The following is a 20,236-nucleotide window of genomic DNA, read 5'->3' as shown; positions in this document are numbered from 1 at the left end:
TGTGGTAATTGTTATAATTGGGGTGCTAATTGAGTGTTTTCAGGATTTGTATTGTCACTTCTACCTAATAATACACCAGCAAGCATGTGCACCTGTAAGAGCAAAGGTGATGAGTGGGGCCTAGTCCAGCAGGTGGCCAGAAGTCACTGGTTGTTAATATTAAAATATCGATTTTTTTTCCCAAGATTTCGTTCCATTATGGGAGGTGCTGTAGTTGTACAGGAGTATTTTTATTTTTTGCTTTAAATATGTACACTGCTCCAAAAAATAATGGGACACCTCTGGGACATCAACCTGTCCACTTCTTCTTAGTGAAGACACTGACTGAAGACAAAATGGAAACGTGCCACCTAAGAAAACACTGAACAAACCCCCAAAATCGCCACTCCCCACCAGTAGAGGTACATGACATGTTGTCTGCAACACAGAAGTCGCTCCGGCAGTGCAGCTCATCCAGGATGGCACATCGATGTGCATTGCGGGAAGAAGGCTTGCTTTTTCTCCCAGCATAGAGCAGATACCGGGAGACAGGCCTGTACTCCAGGAGACGTGGAGGAGGCTGTAGGAGGACATTACCCAGCAGCAGGACGCTGCTAGGGGAGCACTGCCAGAGGCTCCGACAGCCTCAGACTGTCAGAAACAGACTTGATGATGGTGGAACGAAGGCCCGACATGGGGACTGTGCTCATAACCAAACACAGTGTGGGCCGTTTGACCTGAGAACACCAGCACTGGCTGGTGAGAGGATATAGAGAGAGAAAAGCACACAACAGTAAGACGCAACAGAGCATAGGCAGGATGGTTAGACCAGGTACTGCCCATCACAGACACAAAGCTCTGAGTCTGATTATACCTGTAGGTGAGGACAGAGTGGAGGAGAAAGAGAGAGCAGGGGGGCCACAACTACTGGAGAGAAGGAGACAACATAGAACAATGATGGGAGGTTATTGGAAAGAAGAGGTAGAAGGAAACAGAGGAGCTCAGCTAGTAATATTTCTAGGATGAAAATAGGCGTTTCTGGAGATTTGTTTAATATATAATGTAAAAGAGAGATCCTGGTCAAAGATGACACCAAGGTTCCTCACAATAGAATCTGAAGCTAACATTATGCCATCCAGGGTGTCTCTCTGATTTTTAGGCCCAACAATAAGAATTTCATTTTTTTCTGAAATTAGTTGAAGATGATGAAAATGATGTGCATATTTCTTTGTCTGATGCAAAGTGGTACATCTGCAGTAATTGGCTGGTGAACCAAAATAAGTTATTGTACTAATGATATTATTGATTATTAGTAGTATTGTTGGTGTTTTTTGTGTATCTGTATGGCACATTTCAGAAAATTTGTGACACTCTGTGGGGTTCAACCCACTCAACCCAGTGTGTCAGCAGCGTTCCTCATGGTTTCTTCATGGGCGATGTCATTTGGGAATGTCAGGCAGTACAGGCTGAAGGCTGCATGTCAGGCTACTGTACCTGCTCACTCCTGCTCAGCTTTAGTCAGTGATGCCACAATTATTTTATAACAGGAAGCGGTCGGCTATAAAAAGGACCCATCTGGCTGGAAGTCAAAATGATGCTTCTTCTTAATTTTTCAATCCAGCACACAGCGTGACAGCAAGCTGAGACCAGTGTGTGCAGCGCGCTGACTCGGGAAGCACCCTGAAGTGCTTTTAATGCTTCTCCAATGGTTTGTCAAGTGCATACACACTTACGAGGAGTCAACACATTTTCTCTCTCTCTCTCTCTCTCTCTCTCTCTCTCTCTCTCTCTCTTCTGATGGAAACATGACATAACACACGCACACACACCACACACACACACACACCACACACACACACACACACACACACACACACACACACACACACACACACATTATAAAAGCTGTCCTAACAGTCCCTCCCTCCCAGCCGCTTGTCTTGTGAACCCATTAACCATTACTGTAATTCCTGCTCCTGCCAAGACGTGTACCAAAGGCCGCAATCACGCCTTCATGAGCTGCGTGGCCAATATTCAAGGCACATAATAGAGTCCTGTAATTTTGTGATTGATCAGCAGGGCAGTGCAAGATCATGATGGACTCAGTAGCACAGGATGTTCACTCTGCTCTGCTACACAGTGTTTGAACAGGTGGGTAAATAGCTTTGCCTAACTTTTCAGATATGCCATGTATAAAACCACAGAGCTAAATAAAAGTCTGCCGTGTGCATTGCTACGTTAAAAAAGAGAGCAGTGCTAAAGTTTCTCCACCAGGATAGAAAGGATTAAAAACAGACCTGTGCTCTAGAAATCAGTTTTCTTACTCTAAATGCATGTGGGTTAGAATACACCTATAAAGATATGGAATGCTCCATATAACAAATATTCTCTCTCATTCTTTGTGTCATAAACACTTTCCTTGATCAACAGTTTGCCAGTTTAGTCCACACCAAATTGTAAGATTTGAAACCTCAGTGAAGCACAAACGCCTCGACATGTTGGTCGCTTTGAGCCACGTTTGCCACATTTCACAGGCCACGTTGCAACGTGATCAGTGCGAACAGCATTTGGAAGGTCAACACTGACACTTGGGTGGTGGAGAGGAGAGTGATGGAAGAAGTGGCAGCAGTTTAGAGAGGAAAATACAACTTTCACAAGCAAATGCGGGAAAATCATTTATCAGTCATTTTGGTTTTCAGGTACAAAGCTTAAAAATAGGATATTTAAACACAGACAAATTACACGTACCCTGATTCCCAGACTGGTTCATACATAGTCAAAATGGTGTCAAAATGAGAACGTGTGTTTCAGTTAAACCTAACACAAATGACTACAGGCCTTTACATCTATTATTAATCACCAGTGATACATAAATTAAAAGAAAAAGACATTACAGTTACATGAGAAAACTCACAAACAGGCCAAAGTGGGCTTGTTTGTACTAAGATGATATGATGATATGATGTAGTTGTAGAGCTTCAGCTACATCGTTCCATCCTGTATGTGCTCTGTGCCAAATGTTCATTTACTTTTCACCAGTGACCCACGTGTGTTGATGATACTGTACATACAGTATCAGACCAATTTTGGAGCAGTGCCACATACAGAGCATCGGTATACGTATAAATACAAACCTGCTAAATAAGAACTTCACTAAATTATTTTATATTGTGAGACATAGTAAGACACCAAATTTTGGGTAGGTAATTAAATGCATCATGTTGTTTTTTACCAGTTTCAAGAAATGTCATCAGACCAATGAAATGTAAAACCTGAATTGAATGAAAGCATAAGATTTATATTTTCTATTTACCTTCAACATAAAAAAGCTCTTTTGAAAAGAATAACTTCTGACCTGCCATCACATGACATGTGGCATGTCATGTCAATGAATAGAAGAAATGAAAACCAAAGTCCATAAAAATTAAGATTCTGCCCAGGATACAATATTTATTGTACATGCTTCAGAGAAGCAATTTAATGGATGGGATGAATTCATTTCAAGGTTAATTTGCCAAGAGAGAAACCCAAGGATTTGATTTTAAACCACACAGCTGGACAAGAATAAAGGTCTCTCACTTCCACCAGCTTGTCACCTTCCAAAATTCCGGTTACTGTACTAAGCAGGTGTTAACATTGAAGTAACATTAATAACAATGACTGGTCTGAACAGATCCTGACATGATCCCAACTTCTCTCTTAGCAAATTGGACACTAAAACAATAACATGTATACTAAACCTTTAGCGATTAATTAGATGTGAGTGTGTGTAGATGTTAGAATTTTTATTTTTAATCTCCCAACCTTCATGTGTGTACCTCCAACTCTGACAGCAATCGAAGTGTGCAAAATAATCCTCCTCTGGTTTTAATAGTTTTATTATTATTATTATTATTATTGAATCTTGAAAACAGTCACACTGGCTGAGGAATAGTGACATTTTTTTAGGTATCTATAGTTTCCTCCAAGAGAAATAAAAAAAAATCTTCACCAATCTCATTTGGCTTCTACATTGACTAAGACATGTCTTGAAATACAATTTAAATCAAACCTTTGAAATACTGACTGTAGTTACCATCAAGAAATCATACACAGTACTAGAGAAAACAATATTGTAGTTAAAGGCTCGGAAGAAAACTATGCTGTTTGCAAATGTTTGCAAAAATTATACAATTGTAAAATTGATTTTATAAATGAGTGCACTGCTTTTATTACATCCTTTAAAACGTAAATCAAAGAAAGACTACAAGAAATGTGATGGACTCCGGTCTCTTCACTCTGCCCTTTTTAAGCCTAATGTGAAGTGTTATGACATTTAGAGAACCACCATACTGCTAGGATCAATTTGTCCCACAGTTGATCCAGTGATTCCAGGAGTTTAGTCTAATGTGTCAGGCTTTTAATGAAATCGCAGATTTACCGTCATGTCACTGCTTCCTTGTTCTCATGACTTTAAAACCATCACTGGCTTTCAATTACTTTAAATATTTCATTACTTTAATTAATTAGGAGCCTTTTAAGACACAAAAAAACTGGAAGTGTTTAAAGAACCACAAAGACTCAGACATTGACAAGGTGTCATCAGTGTGTTAACGCTGTTTTAAGGTCAATCACAACTTAATAATGGTGGAGAAGCAGCAGATAAACCACGCATCCAACCTGAGGCTACATAATCTACAGCAGATCTGGACTTTTCTGCCAAGCTTCACGCTCAATAACAAATAAGGAGAGTATGGTTCCAAAAGCACATCTCTGATAAGCTCTGCTGCTCATCTCGGAGCCATTATTAGGCCTTTGTGTTTGTGCAGTGTTCGCCTCCACCTCAACGACACTCCTGCAAGACAAACAATAACAGACATAATATTCTTGCACTGTGTCTCATCTGCTCTCCACTGTGGAGGCCGGCTCGTCCACCCTGTGTCTGGTTCCTGTGCATTATGAGTCTGTTCTTCATCCCACAGTCTTCCTCTTTACTCCTTTCTTTCCTCCTTTCCCTCTAACCTTGAACTCTAGATATGAATGCCATTAAGATTTATGCTAGAAAAAAAACTCCCTCTGTGATTTGACACAGAAAGAAGTGTTGATATTTTTAGGTGACTGTGGTTTTGTAGCTGAAGAGCACTGTTGCTACTGTATGTGTGTTATAATCTTTTGTTTTTTGTAACTATTGCTGAGAGGTGGTAACCTGGGGTTTTGGTGTCGGTAGCTTTGTTTGTTATCTTGATAAGTTTCATCTGGTTTCCTTTTTGTGAATTTACTGTAAGTGTCCAGTTATTTTCAGACTGTTGCTGCATCATCAACATTAAGCCACAGTAGCTGCTCCGTCGTATTCTAAGTCAAGCCAGGATGGTTCGCTTCCACCTTACGCAGTACACCTCTGAGCACCTTCTTCTGCCCTATAGGTGTCTATTCTTTGACACAAGGGGCAAATTATATGGTAGCTTTGTTGGAAGAATCAGTTTACAAAGCATTCATCCTCCCAGCAACATTTCATCTTTCTGCTGTGACACAGGACCGGTCGAGTGAAGCCTGTCTGCCTGACGCGCTCTCATCTCTCCCTGCTGTCAGTGATCGGCTGCTGAGCCTCTCTCCTTAATGAGGCTGTGGATCCTTTCGCACACGTACACCCTCACACTGTTCAACACAGGCCGAAGAATGAGAATGAAAAAAATGGCCAGGAGACATTTTTGAATCCTTCCTTTCAGTGCAAATGTGAATTCTGCCCCTGACAACTCAGCCTTTAACTAAATAAGGTGTGTATGATAATCTGTGCAGCTACTGGCTCATCAGGAAGATGACTGAACCAGCGCTCACTGCAGGGGAGCTGGAGCTTCAACTCAGAATGAACAATGCAATAGGAAGATGACAATGCAGGTTTGCTGCCTTAGGTGGTAAATGTCTTGTTTTATTATGTAAGAGGCTGATTCAAAGGAAACTGTGTGGTCCACTGTAACGTTTAGTCCAGTGTCTGACACATGCATGAGAAAATAACAGGCACAAAACTAGTGTACAGGATGTGCAGCAGCTGAGGAAGGTGAAAGGTGAAACCAGTTTACAATGTAGTGGCTTTGCTTCATTAGGCAGATGCACAAATAAACACAATGAGCACTTGCAGAAATCCAAAAAGTGCTTCAGTCAGCATGAGGTCGGGTCCTGTTCAGTTAGTCAGCAGCTGGAGAGTCTGGGCCTAAGAACACACTGCCGGCTTGTAGTCCTGATGTAGGAGCACGACACAGAACCGCAGGTAAAAATAATGTGAACATGCAAACCCAGGAAAAAAGTAGACAAATATGAAAACACTAAACATTTGCCTTGGCGAAAAAGTCAGTGACTGGTTTGTGTGTCTCTGAAAAGCGCTCATGTGTCTAAACGGGGGGGAATTCACTGCCGTTTCCACACACCTGTGTCAACACAAGGCGTCCACCTCAGAAACACTGAGCCGAGTCAGAAGCTGTGGAGGAGCAGACATGTGAGACAGCATATTTCAGACGTACAGTAAATCCATCAGTTTCGCAGCTGTGTGTGTTTAGTTTGTGTCGAAGATGAAGGACACAGTAGCACAAAACGAGTAGAACCAGTAAAACTGTCTGCGCCGTGGGACCAGCCCACGCGCTCCTTCTGTCCACCCTGTCATTTAAAGCTGCAACACATTTGACTCCACCAGGCACCAAAAAAGCTCTGTTTCTATCTCTGGAGCCCAGGACGCCTTGTCATTAGAAGGCCTCATATAGCAGCGAGGTTCCGCCCATCACGCCTCTCCAGGCCGACACCTTACACCTAAACAGCAACATGTCATTACTGACTTCACTGAGCCGGCTCTGACCCTCCAGGTCCCAGATGTGCTGTGACACTTAGCCCTCAGATGTTAAGCACATCAATATTAGGCTTCCCAGCAGAAGCAGGGTTAGAAAAAACACTCTGGTTTTAATTAGAATGATGAATCGATAGGTCCTTTGTTGCGTATTTACTTTTTACCCATAATTCTTTTGATTTTATAACTTATCGGGCCAATCTGGCCACACAGCAGTAACCACATTCAAATAGCCCTACAATAATAATAAATACATAAATAAATATAGAATACAGAATTAATAAGAGTCTAAGACACTCATTGGTTCCTTCATACTGTAATAAAAGCTGCTCTTTTATTAATTTGGGAGATCGAGGTTAAAGCGCCGGAGCCACGTCTCTCGCGCACCTTGTGTATGAGCGTGCTGGAGGTTAGCGGACGTGGAGGAAGGCTGGGTCGAGATGAAGGGGGGAAATGAGAGGGCAGGCTGGGAGGAGTCGCCATAGGCAAAGGGAGAGGAGGTCAGATTGGTGTGTAATTACTGTGTCACGTTCATACTATAAATTAGAGGGACCAGTGCGATCAGGCTCCCGCTGGAGCCTGATGTCTGTACGAGCGTCCCTCCTGCGCTCCTTTCCCTTTTATCGATTCCCTCCTCTCTCTAGAGCCTGATGAAGCTGATTTCTGGGTAAAGACAAACTACTATTCAGCCATAGGTTACGGCTTTGAGGCCAGAGATGCTAGAGTTGGTGAAGAAATGGTGAGGTGTCACCTCAGTGCCCATCCTGCTTTATGTAGTGAGCCCTGCATTCACAGCAGTATCATAAAGTACAGCATATGGGACTGACTCAGTGAAAGGATGGAACATTGTACAGTAGTTGTGATATTTTCATGCTGCTTGTAGTCTCATTATCTTCCAATTAGCTCATCAGATAGTTCAGTAGGTCCCTGTGCTGCCAGAGGGCACGTTAAGAGGTTGCTAATCTTTCATCATGACATCATGCGATGCTTGAACACTAAACTAAATGTGGAGCACAAGATATCTGGTTGGATTCAGCCCGGATTCAGTTATTGTGTTCGAGTAGTCAAAGAATGATGTAACACAATGTGTGAGATCACAGATGAAACTATAGAGTAGAGTCAAATGGAGTGAAGCCTTTACTGGAGTCATCAGACAGTGAGGCAGTGAATTACAGAACACAAGAAGTGGCTCCAGTGCTGGTAAAGGAGGAAATGAAAGGATGTCCTAAAGTGGGTTGATGTCTGACACACAATGTATGGACTATAATGTACACGCGGCTACTCAGTAGGTTCATCTTCTTCCCAGGCTAAAAGGTCTAATGCGTTGCTACATTACATTTAGGTCCTACTATTCAAAAACACATCCATACGCAAACAACGAGTTAAGCTTCTGAATCTGATCAACTGCTTTGTCACTCAGTGTGTGTTTCGTGGTGGTCAGGGTGGTTTTGACCTCACTTCTGTTTCACTCACATTAACAACATGTAGAGGTGTATTTAAAATCAGCATAATGACTCTAAAATGACTAAATTAGCCATTGAAGATCAAAGGTCAGAGGTCAAATTCACGCCTGTCCCTTTTTAGTGCAATATCACTGAGCCACGTTCTGTGACTATTATTACATTAGCATTATTATTATTATTATTATTATTATTATTAGCTCAAACATCCACTGAGACTGAGAATATGAGTCTGGACAGATGTTGCATTGAAACTGTAACTTGACTGTTTCCTGGAGGGACATGAACCCAATGTGATGAGTCTAGTTTATTTATATCCCCAAATTATGAAAGATGTGTTTTTTAAACTTCATTGTAAATGTATAAATATATGTGCAGTATATAAATGTAAAGGGATGGAAGACAAAAAGAGCATTTTACCGTTACACAACATGTTCTAGATGCTTTAAGGACAGCTCACTGCCGGCTTGGCTGATGTCAATAATTACTGGTAATCATCTGTAGTTGGGAAGTTGGGATCATGCACCATCATCAAGTGATGATGGTGCAGTGATGAGTAAAGGTGAAGCTGTCAGACCTGTGATAATATTTCTTCCCACATCTCCCCTTCCAGACAAACAGAACTGACTTCCTGCCATTAACTGCACGTTAAGTGGTCACTAAAGCCTCACATGCAACATAAAGTCTTTGAATGCACATCTCAGCCTTTGGTTAACTCTAGCTTCCGTTTCTAAAGAACCCATTTGCACAGCATAAATCCACTGGGTCACTTTGTCTTTGCAGGGCGGACCTGGTATTTTCAGGCCGACTTTCAGTTCTCTCTCTGCAGCCTCTCTTGGCTTAAAGGAGAGATGATTATCTAGTCAAGGACTGTTCCAGTGTTCTTATCTATTTCACCTAAAAGAAACTCTACAGAGAAATGGTATTTCAACAGTGGGGTTGAACTACTTGTTACGTGCCATGCCAGCTGCCCTCTTCTATTGTTAGTGTTCACAAACAGTATTACTTATGATCAAATAACAATGAAGAAGAAATTAGATTAGATATTAGATTCATTCCAAATCTGTAGCTATAATTAATAACAATTTAAAATTATGTGAAATTCCTGAAGGCACAAGACTATAATAGTAACAGGTCGCAATGACGTTATAATGTTTTAGCAATAATATTGTGATTGGAACTGGATAATCGCACATTTAGTGTCTGACAGTAGTCTAACTCAATAAAGAGAAAGAAGGACACAACTTGTGCTTCTTATCATCTGAATACTCATCAGGGCTCCACAACCCATTGTTGCCCAGTGGTCCTCAACAGACTGGTTAAGGCCTTTAGTGGTTAAAGACAAGAGCTTTCTCCTCTTTCTGTACAACTTTGCTGCTCTGTTGAGAATACTGAAAACAGAGAGAGTGATGGTAACAGAGAGGATCTGAAGCTGTAAATTATCCCTGAAGGTTACCAAAATGTCACCGTGTCCTAACATATCATTACAGGCCATGTCGATCCTCCCTGGGCTATTTTTCCTGTAGGAAAACACTAAACCAGTTTCACCACATACAGTACATGGTAAAAGCAGACATGGCTGCTGCTAGGCTCCTCCAAACCTGCAGGGCAGCAGGTCTGTCATTATGTGAGCACAGCTTTGGGTGTGTCTGCTACGCACTGGAATCCAGGCCAGAGCAGCGGAAACATCTGCCCCCATGACTGCAGCGTGAGCGCGCACTGCCTCCTACTGGGCTCCAGTGGTACTTCACATGGCGTTTTACATGAGCATCTTTATAACCTGCTTATTATTTGTACTTCATACTGGTTAGAATATGATGATCAGTTATTATTTCCATGCCTCTGACCATCATTTACAACTGGCAACTTGAGCTTTGTATGGAGGAAGCAACATGTAATAATTTGATTTACAATATACAATAATATAATGTATTACAGTACACTAAATTATATTATTGTATTGTAATATCAAAACAACTTTTAAATTCCAAACACTGTCAACCTCAGTGTTAGAGTCCAGTGTCTTTAATTTCTACGTAAAGTATGATAAACTATACAGATGTAGCAAATAAAAACAGCTGCTTCATTCACGACTGCATTATTAAAGAGTGACATCTTGCATCTGCAGAAAAGCTGATAAAGCAGTTAAGCAACATCCTCCACCCATCTTTACAGTGCAGCATTGATTCACTACATGACGCAAGGATTAGTCTCAGGATACAAAAGAAACACACTCAGTGCACAGAGGCTGTATCTGCATGTACAGTATATCTAGAACATGTCTTCTCAACACAGTTTGTTAGATTGTAATAAATGATGCTTTCCAAACTCACTGGTTATGTGTTTTCCAGTAACACTGACAGCGGCTGTGGCTCTGCCACTCTGCCACCGTTCACTTGAACCAACCAGTTCCTTCACAAGCTTCCTGCACGTGCTCACCATGTTCACTCGGCTCCTGCTGTAATCACTGGCCTCTGACTGTCTGTCATAACCTGTAGAAATCTACCAGTCGCATTGTAGTGGTAGTTTCCAACTAGCAGTTATGTCCACCATCATAAAAATAATCAGTGCTAAAACATGGACTTCATTTAATTTAATTACATGTAAATTTTGAATTTGTTTTAAAATTTTTAATTTTCTGTAATTTTATCACATACATACCATCAATGAGAAGTATTCAGTAAGGTTAGGGTTATGTCATTAAATTACATAACTTATAAAACAATGAATATTACACTTTAATGATTCTCTTGGGGAAATCAGATTGTTCACATCTGACCTTTACTTTGTTGGTAATATTCAGGACACTATTGTAAAGTGAATTACTAAAGAACCTGGTGTGATGAACTGGGTTTGAACTGTCAACCTTGTGCTTCCACTTCCACTGCTACACCCACTGAGCCAAGAGATGACTTCTTATGTTAACTAAAACATATTACCCTACTAGATATTAGGCTCACCTCAATAGATGATTTACATGAAGTTTAGATTAAATTTTAGGTTTTAGTCATTACAGATCACTTCTTAGAGTGTAGAGTGACAAACCTGTTTCATTCAGGACTTCATTTACTACTGTAAAGGTTATTTGGTGTTTTTAAATACAGTACATCTTTGAGCATATTTGCATTATGTTTATTGAAAAAAAACACAGAATCATCTATTTTTCATGTATCTAATACTTAAAAATTATAAATATGTTTTATTAGGGGCAAGAGTCATTTTTTCAGTGCAGTCAGCTTGATATACAATTTCTAAAGGCTGTCATCATTAATGGGGCTAACAGAGATATTTTGTAGACCACTATTCACACGCCTATTTATCTATAACCATAAACATATCATCAGAATATGACAGAGAGGTAAAAGAAGTGGAAATGATAAGTTGTGAATCATTTATTTTACTTCATGCTGTTTAGTGATAGATATATATTCTTACATTTTATAGGTCTGCTATTAGCTGTTAGCATAGACATGGACATAAACTGCAGCTGCCCGATTACAACAGCTTTGGATCAGAAGTAAGCCTGATAGGCCAGCAGGTATCCGTCGTTGTACATGTATATCTGCCGGTTGGTGGGGTTGTAGCTGAGACTGGCCACTCCTTTGGCCACCTTCTCCAGTGGCAGCGCCAGAGAGTTGTCCTCTTTGCCCGTGGCCGTGTCGAACGCGTAGAACACCTCCTCTCGGTACTCGTCCACGTAGCGGGTTGCGTACAGCACGCCGCACACCATGAAAGCGTTGCTCGCCGCCTTCTTGAACAGCCTCGTCTCCCACGTCCGGGTGACATTGAGTGTCTGGGCCTCGCTGTCCCACAGCAGCTGGCTCACGACTAGGTTCCCGTGATTGGAGACAGTGGCATAAAGGGCCCAAAGTCCCATCTCATCTGCCTCCACGTCCACGTCGCTGTAGGCCCGACAGTCATAGTAACAATACGGGAACTTATTGTTGAACCCCACGCCGGTTCCTGGAAGCGTTACCCGGTGGACATTACTGCCTTTGAGGTCGTAGCGACAGATGTCTGCGGAGCGGAAGCAATGGTAGTACAGTGCCTCCCCGTAAAGGACGGCATTGGGACCCTCGTTAGTTTTGGCATCGGAGTGCGATGGAGCAAACGTATAGTCCTTGTAGTTGGCTGATGCCATAAAGTTCTCGTAGTTCTGATAGACGCGCAGAGTGTTGCCCCAGTTGTGGCTGCCCACTAACGTTTGAACCCAGTAGCTTTGCTTCTCCCCCTCACTGTCCATCTGCGTCTGCTTCCCCCATGAACCAGAGATGTAGCTCTTACCAAGGGGATTGACCGTAGTCACGACAGGGTCGCTGATCTTGGTGATCAGGCCTTTGAGGCAGTGCCTGTTCTGACCTAGACAAACAAAAGGTCATCATCACACACCATACTGACCATACTACACTGCACTGTACTGTACTGTACTGTACTGTACTGTACTATACTACACTATACTATACTATACTATACACCCATCTTACCTCTGAAATCCTTGGGGATTGACTTGCAGGACTCAGCCCTGTTCTTCAGGTAGCGCAGTTTCTCTTTGACAGTTTTCATGTTCACTGTGTCTGATGTTTTTATCCTAACCACATCTTTACGCAGTTTACTTACCTAACACACAAACACACACACATAGTCAATGCACAGGTCTTATAACAGTATATTATAGTTTACATTATATGGCATAGTTTGTATCGTGTCTGCTGTACCTCGATGGAAAGTTTCCTTGTTTCGGCACTTTTTGACTTTTTGTGAAGGTGGTCGATGTCTGTCTCCAGCTGACTGAGCTCCTGGCCCAGCAGGCGCAGGGACAGGGCGGTGTATAGGCCCTGGTCATGCAGATACTGGTATGGCTGCAGCTGAGTAGTCACGTTGTTGACCAGAGCCTGAATCTGAGGGAGGCGCTGGACAGACAACGTCACCTGTGAAGAATGACGCAGTTTCCCACTGTCATACTGGGCCCTGAATGTACCCACAGTCAGTCAAGTGTGAATTAAAAGTAGCCCTCACACACTGGAGAGTTATACTCTAATTCTCACCTGTTCCTGGAGTTTATTCAAAGATCCTTCACAGGAATTAACCTGCTCCAACACCCCCTCATACTTCACCACGGGGAAGGACCATGTGGTGGTGTTCACCTCACACAAACACGACCCGTTGACTTTCTGTCCAAATATGCGCTGAGCCCTGCCATCACTCTGCAGTCACACATAATAAAATGAGGTACTGTAAACTGTTGGTGGCACACAGACCTACATACAAGAGGTAAAATGAGTAACTCACTGTAAATGAGAGCAGCAGGAGCAGCAGCATCATGTTTGTAGCTGGTGAAGTCTTTCGCTGACTGACAGGTCCTGAGGACATCTGAGGAGCGTTTTAACAGCCCTCCTCCTACTGATAACAAATGTGTCTGCTGACATGGCTGCAAAACCATATAAAACTCTAAACATGTCAAATGGTGGCGTTTTACAGTTTCAGTGGTCAACCACAAGTTCCGTTTCCCCTTTCATTTTTGCAGGGGGAAATTGATGGAATATACTTTGATTTCTGGTTTCATAATATTTGCTAAGAGATGATGTTTAGAATAGACATGTACAAAATTTTGTTTATTGCGAAATTTAGTAACCAACAGCATGTGAAGAAGAACTCTAACTTTGATAATCATACTGTAATACTAGTACCAGACAAATTTTGATTAGAAGTTACTTTCATTGAACCAGTAAGTTCATTTTACACAGGCGTCTCCTAAAAGACAATAAGACAGTGTACAAGAGGCGTCATTGTGAGAAAATAATTATAAATAATCTTTTATTCACATTTGAACAGTGTCCGTTTCTACTTTATTAATCACTTCTCACTAATCAATAGAAAACCCTTTATTGGTTATTACAGAAATCAAAAAACATAATTGCTGATTAGCTTTTGTCTCCACTGGTATTTTTGTCTATTCCTCTTTAGCCATGAGTTTTTCCTCTTCTAAATAAAAGATGCATAGTATTTTTTTTCCACAGTGATGTGATCTTTTGCATCTTTTTATTGTCTTCTGAGAGAGGCCTGTGTCATTTCCTGTAAAAAAAAAACAAACTAAAAGTAACTTAGTAACAAGATCCTGCCAGGGGTATGAATAATTTCGCTCGATTGTATATATCCATGTCTTGACTCACAGGTAGGAACATGTTAAACAGGTTGAGCAGGTTAGGAACCCAAATGAATTTTAATCCAAAGGAATAAATAATTCAATATGCAAAATCTAGGTTCTGTGCAAATTCAGCAACAAATATGACAAAAAAATTAACTTAAGATCTCTGCAGACAACAAAAGAATTAACAGGACACTAGACAATCTGACAGCAAACACAACTACTGCTGCTAAGTCAATAAAACAACTCAACATCTCTGCTTAAGACTGGAACAATCTAGAAACTATAAGTAATACAAACAAACTAAACACAAAGCCAGTGTAAGAGTCAGAGAAACTAGGTTTTGCTGAGTTACTGTACAAAGCATGATGACCCTACAAATAGAGGCCAGACAAGACACCTTTATGTCTCATTTTCACAGGTTTGAACACAACACTATGACTCAACTTTGTCAGGAATCTCAATCTTAAAGTGATGAGTGTTTAACCCCAGAATAAGAGATTATATTTAATTTTGCTGTCTGCATGGCTGTGAAGCTTTGGTTTTGCATTTTGTGCAGAACAATCATTTTCTGTTCCTTAAACCCACCACAATTTGAATTTGAATCTCTAAACTGTACGAACAGGGACATATTAGTCACCGATTCCTTCCGTGAAACACACATTGAACTGGTAGATAAAAACCACATTTGCTGTGAATGGTAAATTTGGTAATGTCTGCTTTGTGCTCCTATCCTCATCATGTGTCTGTTGATCAGTACAACAGCATTAATTAGTGTATATTCCTAATTGATGCTCTGTCTTTTTCTATGTACAGCTCTGGGGTTTTTATGTTGTTTTAACTTTTTTTTTTTAACAAGAAACAAATTAGGCACCACTGGCATGAAGCCATACAAGGACAAAGTGAGGGAGATGCACTCTTGTACATTTATTGGGGTGAATTTAGGCAAGCTACTGTATATTTAAATAACTTAAGCAGCAGTGGCTTAAACGGTGGAGCAGTCACCCACCAATTATTGGGTCATGTGTCGAAGTGTCTTTGGGCAGGATACTGAGTTCCTCGCTTGCTGTCTTAAACCGTCCTATACTACATTTACCGTACTTTAGTAACCTTGTCCTACTTGATGACTTCCAATAGATGCAGCAACCTTTTTAAAAAGTGTGACATAGAATGATGTGCGTTAAATTAAAAAAATCCCTGTCTATTAAATATTGTTCTCTAACAGGCACCTTGTTACTGTAGCTACTGGCTCCAGCCAGTGTTTGGTGGGTTTACACTTTAAGTTATGTTTATGTGAATTACTTATTATTATGAATTATTTGCCTTTAGGTCAATAAAATACATTTATCTGTGTTCTGACCATATTGTAATACATTTATAATGAAATTATGGTTAAAGTTACAGTTCCTTTAACTGGTGTCCAATGAATGCACGTCCCTTCATTAGATGGAAAAGACCACAAAAAGCCCACATGTTGTCCATGCAGCGGTTACAAGAAGGAAGTGATCCTTTCCTACACACACACCCCTCCACCCCCCGCACACACAGTTGATATTATCTCATCTCCAGACAATGTCACTCAGACGTGATCTGTGAGCCACCATGAAACTGTTAACAGGCTTCCTGCTCTGTGCTCTGCTCAGCTTCACCCAACAGGTGAGTTAATGCTGTAAATACTGTGATATGTACTGTACTGTATGGTCAGTACTAAAATATTAGTTATGCATGATGTTTTTCTTGATTTTAGGCAGTTCCACGTGATAAGTGTCTGTGTGAGGTGACTTATGTAGAGCAGACCTTCCCTCATGACAAACTCAGCACTATTGAGGACAGTGCATCTAAATGCAACATCAACGTCACTCCTAAGATGGTAACTACTGTATGTCATGTCTTTTAAAGACCAAACTGCTCTCTATTTCTGCATTCATGCACTGTTATGTCTCCCTGCAGCCTCTGGAGCTGGAGAGTTTGCTGCTGGGTTTAGATCAACGTCTGCTGCAGCTGAAGGAAGATGTGTCAGAGCTGGAGAAGGAGGATGACGGAGAACTTTATGGAGTTCTCAGCCTGCAGGTCATAGAGAATGAGATGACGGACATCAAGCAGCTTATCGAAAGGCTCAGCAGGACCACTGTGGAAAGCCAGCACCTCACTACTAACATTACAACGCAGGTAGAGCATGACTATGTCACTTTCTGTTAGGAATAAGATTCTAGTCACTTGTGTAAACGTATTGTAAATTGTTCACTTCAATGTAATTTAGCACTGCAACTTCCACCAAATTATCGGATAATAAAGAAACTGTGATATACTTTGTGTATAGACAAATGTAATGCAAATAAAAAAATCAACTGAGATTCCCATAAACCCTACACACGCACATACAAACACTTTTTGCCAAGAAGTCAAGTAAAAAATGTAGTTGAGTAATTTATTGTCTGTTTTTAAGGAAGTCAACACTGGGTCAGGAAACAGAGGAAGTAACAAAAGGTTCGTAAAGGAACCTGGTTCGATTCCCGTCTCTGTCACTGGGTGTGTCCTTGAGCAAGGCACCGCATTCTAATTTCACTGCTCTATCTCTATGCCCCCATGGTGATAGGTTAAAAGCTGAGAATGAATGTGACGTATAGTATGACATCTTCTTCAAAAAGGGGACACAGAACACAGACACAAGGAACAACTGAGGACTTACACAGAGAATAAATAAACCATTAGGTTACTAACGTGCTCACGACTTAAGACAAAGCCGGCTTACACCAGGCGGCGTGTCAGGCCGACCCTGTATTCTCTTGACTGGTTCTCTGGAAGCCAAGTCCCAACTGTCACTCTGGCTTCCCTGACAGCTCTTGGTGCTAAGCATTGTGTCTGTTGTTGTGTTTCAGCTGAAGGACCTAAAAACTGGGATGGAAGAGCTGGAAAAATATGACACCATGCACGTAGTGAAGAGCCGACAAGCTAACCAGCATCTGAGGGCAAGTCTAAGCCAGTGCAGGAAAGGAACTACCATTGACATCAGACCCACCCAACCTTACCCACAAGGTAAGTCTACAGCAACAGACACTGAACTGACCTCCCCTGAAGTTCTCTGTAAGTCGTTGCTGTAAAAGACCCTCCTCATCAAAAGCTAATGTGTCACTGTGGAAAGCACTAAACAAGTGAATTTCCTGCATTTGTCAGTTTCTCTCCTAATTCAGATGTGTTTATACCCCAGGAAAGTGTCCCTATGGTCAGTTTCTTAACATCACTGGACCCAGGGTGTACACAGCAGGAGAATATCCTGGATCGTATGCATATGGAGCCTGGGGTCGGGATCCGAAACCAGCAGCAGGGAAGGAAAGTTGGTATTGGCTGGTAATGCTGACCTCCAGCAACAGATTCTCCAACTATGTCCGTCTCTACAATAGCCTGAGTGCTCTGATAGTTGGAAAAAGTGGTCCAGGTAAAGACTGCTGTGTTTAGTTACAGCTCTAATGTTTAAAAGTGTATATTACAGCCTTGCAATTTCTTTAAAGTATAACAAAAATATTGGTGGGATTTTAACATTTTAAGGACAATTACCCAGCAGGAGGTAAGTGTTTTCTTCTTTTACAGGTAACATTCAGATTCATTCTTCTAACCCAGCAACCAACACCATCCAGGGTCCAAACACTGTCATGTACAGAGAGGCCTTATACTACAACTGCTACAATCAAGATGCTGTTTGTCGATTCAACCTCACCACCAAGACTGTTAGCACCTTACAGCTCCCTAAGGGCACCAGGTCTGCCCAACTTATACAAACACACACACACACACATATGGAGCGGTCGTATTCCTGCAAGCTCGGGTCCTCTACCAGAGGCCTTGGAGCTTGAGGCATGAATGTAGCAGTGGGCTATAAAGCTGCACTTAAAAGTTCATAATTCATTGTACACAAAAGGAAACAAAACCTATTCTTTTTTTGTCAGGTATAACTCAAAGGGTAACTTCTGCCACCTTGATGAATGCTACCCATACACTGACCTGGACCTGGCAACAGATGAGTCTGGCGTTTGGGTGATCTACACCACTAAACAGGACTTTGGTGATATAGTGCTGTCCAAGATAGAGGAGGGTGACCCGCTGACCCTCGGACAAACCTGGAGGACCTCGGTTTACAAGCAGGCAGTGACCAACACGTTCATGGTGTGTGGTGTGTTCTACGCGACACGGTATATCAGCAAAGACCTTGAGGAGATCTTCTATTCCTTTGACACAGCAACAGGAGTAGAGAGATTCAACATTGGAATCTTCATCCACAAAATGTCCACCAACATTTTGTCCCTGAACTACAGCCCTGTTGACAACATGCTATATGCCTATTCTGACTCCAAAATGGTCTCCTATATGCTTTTGTTTAGGTAAACAAAGCAGGTTATATATTTAATGAAGTCTTTGCAAATAGAAATCAGTTCTAGAGAACAACATAGGTTTTTGTTTAGAAGGGTTGTAATTGTTAAACAATTTGTTACTGCAGATAATCTTTTTTTTTAATGTACACTCCTTGGTAAAAGGCTTCTTTTAGAAAGTATCATCATCAGTGATTTAACATTATACTTGAATAATACAACTGATCCAATATCATTTAGCTTTGGTATTTATTCATTCTTTCTACAGTATTAATGCATAAAATTAGCAGAGTGGCAAGTTTTATTTAAAGGTGTTTGCTTAATTTGTTAGCAAAGAACAGAGATACTTATTTACTAACACAAGTAATCAAAATCTTACCTATCTTCTAAATCTTACCTTACGTGTCCGAAGAATGAGTGAGGTTTAATTTACAACCAGTCACCCTGAAAAATGACAAGTTGACAGCAAACCAAGTGACAGTGTAGAGGTAACACAGTTTGACATTTAGAAATAAACCAACCAACTGCATGACATTTTAAAACTTACCAACAAAGGGGGTAATAACAAAAACATGTTGAACTGGTGTAAGTGATGATTAACCATGCAGGAAACTAGAACAGGAAGTGGCTGTTTATTTTCCAGGGCTTCAGGCCTTACACAACTGAACCCCAACAAATCCGATGTAAAGCATGATTCAAGTTGTAGCTAATCACAAAAAAACATAACTGTACTGTATGTAATAGATGTATACCTATGTATGATGTGATGATGTAGTGGACGTCACCAGGAAGATTCATGGAAATGTCTGTTTTAATTTAATAAACCTGACCAGTGAAATTATAGAGACACTCAAAACAAATGTATTCTTGTTCTACTTTATTTAGAATTGAAAATCAGTATTTACCAGACTGTTTCAATAGCAGGAAGACCCCCTGCCTTTAATCTTGCCTAACCAAAAGTAATAAAGGTTATAAAAGAGATGATTTCCCATGCACCAGTCATTTGAATCTAACAAACAGAAGCCCCCAATGTAATGCAACTGCTAACCAGACATACTGTAACTATGTCATACAATATACTATACAGTATATATAGTACCAAACAGTGTAACATCACAAACACAAAGTCTTTGTACATGAGGCCCCAGGTTTTGGGTCTCAGTCACTGATAGAAGTTGGACTAGGCACCTTCCTCTCTAGCTCTTCCTCGGTCCGTTGTGGTCAAAATGCTCAGTGTAGAGCCAGAACCCAGGATGTTATAATTAAAAGGTTTTATTGGACAGAGAAAGGAAAGAAAGGAGGAATCGTTACTAAGTACGAAACTACACACCTTTATACATCCCAATCAACGTGGAATTGGAACTTTATGCCTTGTCAACATAGGGATGATTGCATCCCACAGAGCTGGCATGGCTTGGCTCGGCTCAGGGTCCACTGGGATATACCCAACCGGTCTGCAGCTCCCTCTGGATGCTCT

At 41.2% G+C, this 20,236-nt stretch overlaps 2 protein-coding genes across 2 annotated transcripts; one reads left to right on the top strand and one right to left on the bottom strand.

The window, feature by feature from the left end:
* Positions 1–11,660: 11,660 nt before the first annotated feature.
* Positions 11,661–13,676, bottom strand: LOC114857308 (olfactomedin-like). The gene is made up of 5 exons (XM_029153673.3): positions 13,540–13,676; positions 13,296–13,454; positions 12,966–13,178; positions 12,735–12,867; positions 11,661–12,609 (listed from the first exon to the last, which is right to left on the bottom strand). The coding sequence occupies exons 1-5, from the start codon at positions 13,618–13,620 to the stop codon at positions 11,762–11,764; spliced, it is 1,434 nt and encodes a 477-aa protein (XP_029009506.1). The 5' UTR covers positions 13,621–13,676; the 3' UTR covers positions 11,661–11,761.
* A 2,277-nt stretch (positions 13,677–15,953) lies between these two features.
* On the top strand, positions 15,954–18,994 carry LOC114857956 (olfactomedin-4-like). Its single transcript, XM_029154910.2, has 7 exons — positions 15,954–16,051; positions 16,143–16,265; positions 16,346–16,564; positions 17,275–17,431; positions 17,604–17,831; positions 17,984–18,152; positions 18,340–18,994. The coding sequence occupies exons 1-7, from the start codon at positions 15,998–16,000 to the stop codon at positions 18,773–18,775; spliced, it is 1,386 nt and encodes a 461-aa protein (XP_029010743.1). The 5' UTR covers positions 15,954–15,997; the 3' UTR covers positions 18,776–18,994.
* The last annotated feature ends 1,242 nt before the right edge of the window (positions 18,995–20,236 follow it).

This window comes from Betta splendens, chromosome 6, assembly GCF_900634795.4.
Source record: "Betta splendens chromosome 6, fBetSpl5.4, whole genome shotgun sequence".
NCBI lineage: Eukaryota > Metazoa > Chordata > Actinopteri > Anabantiformes > Osphronemidae > Betta > Betta splendens.
Note: the sequence above shows the minus strand (reverse complement) of the source record. Positions and strands in the feature narration are given on the sequence as shown.

Coding starts and splice junctions, on each gene's coding strand:
- LOC114857308 (XM_029153673.3), bottom strand. CDS start 13,620: ATGTCCTCAGGACCTGTCAGTCAGCGAAAGACTTCACCAGCTACAAAC. Junction 13,179..13,295: donor TGAATAAACTCCAGGAACAG/GTGAGAATTAGA, acceptor CATTCTTCACAG/GTGACGTTGTCTGTCCAGCG. Junction 12,610..12,734: donor AATCCCCAAGGATTTCAGAG/GTAAGATGGGTG, acceptor TTGTTTGTCTAG/GTCAGAACAGGCACTGCCTC.
- LOC114857956 (XM_029154910.2), top strand. CDS start 15,998: ATGAAACTGTTAACAGGCTTCCTGCTCTGTGCTCTGCTCAGCTTCACC. Junction 16,266..16,345: donor TCAACGTCACTCCTAAGATG/GTAACTACTGTA, acceptor GTCTCCCTGCAG/CCTCTGGAGCTGGAGAGTTT. Junction 16,565..17,274: donor CTACTAACATTACAACGCAG/GTAGAGCATGAC, acceptor GTTGTGTTTCAG/CTGAAGGACCTAAAAACTGG.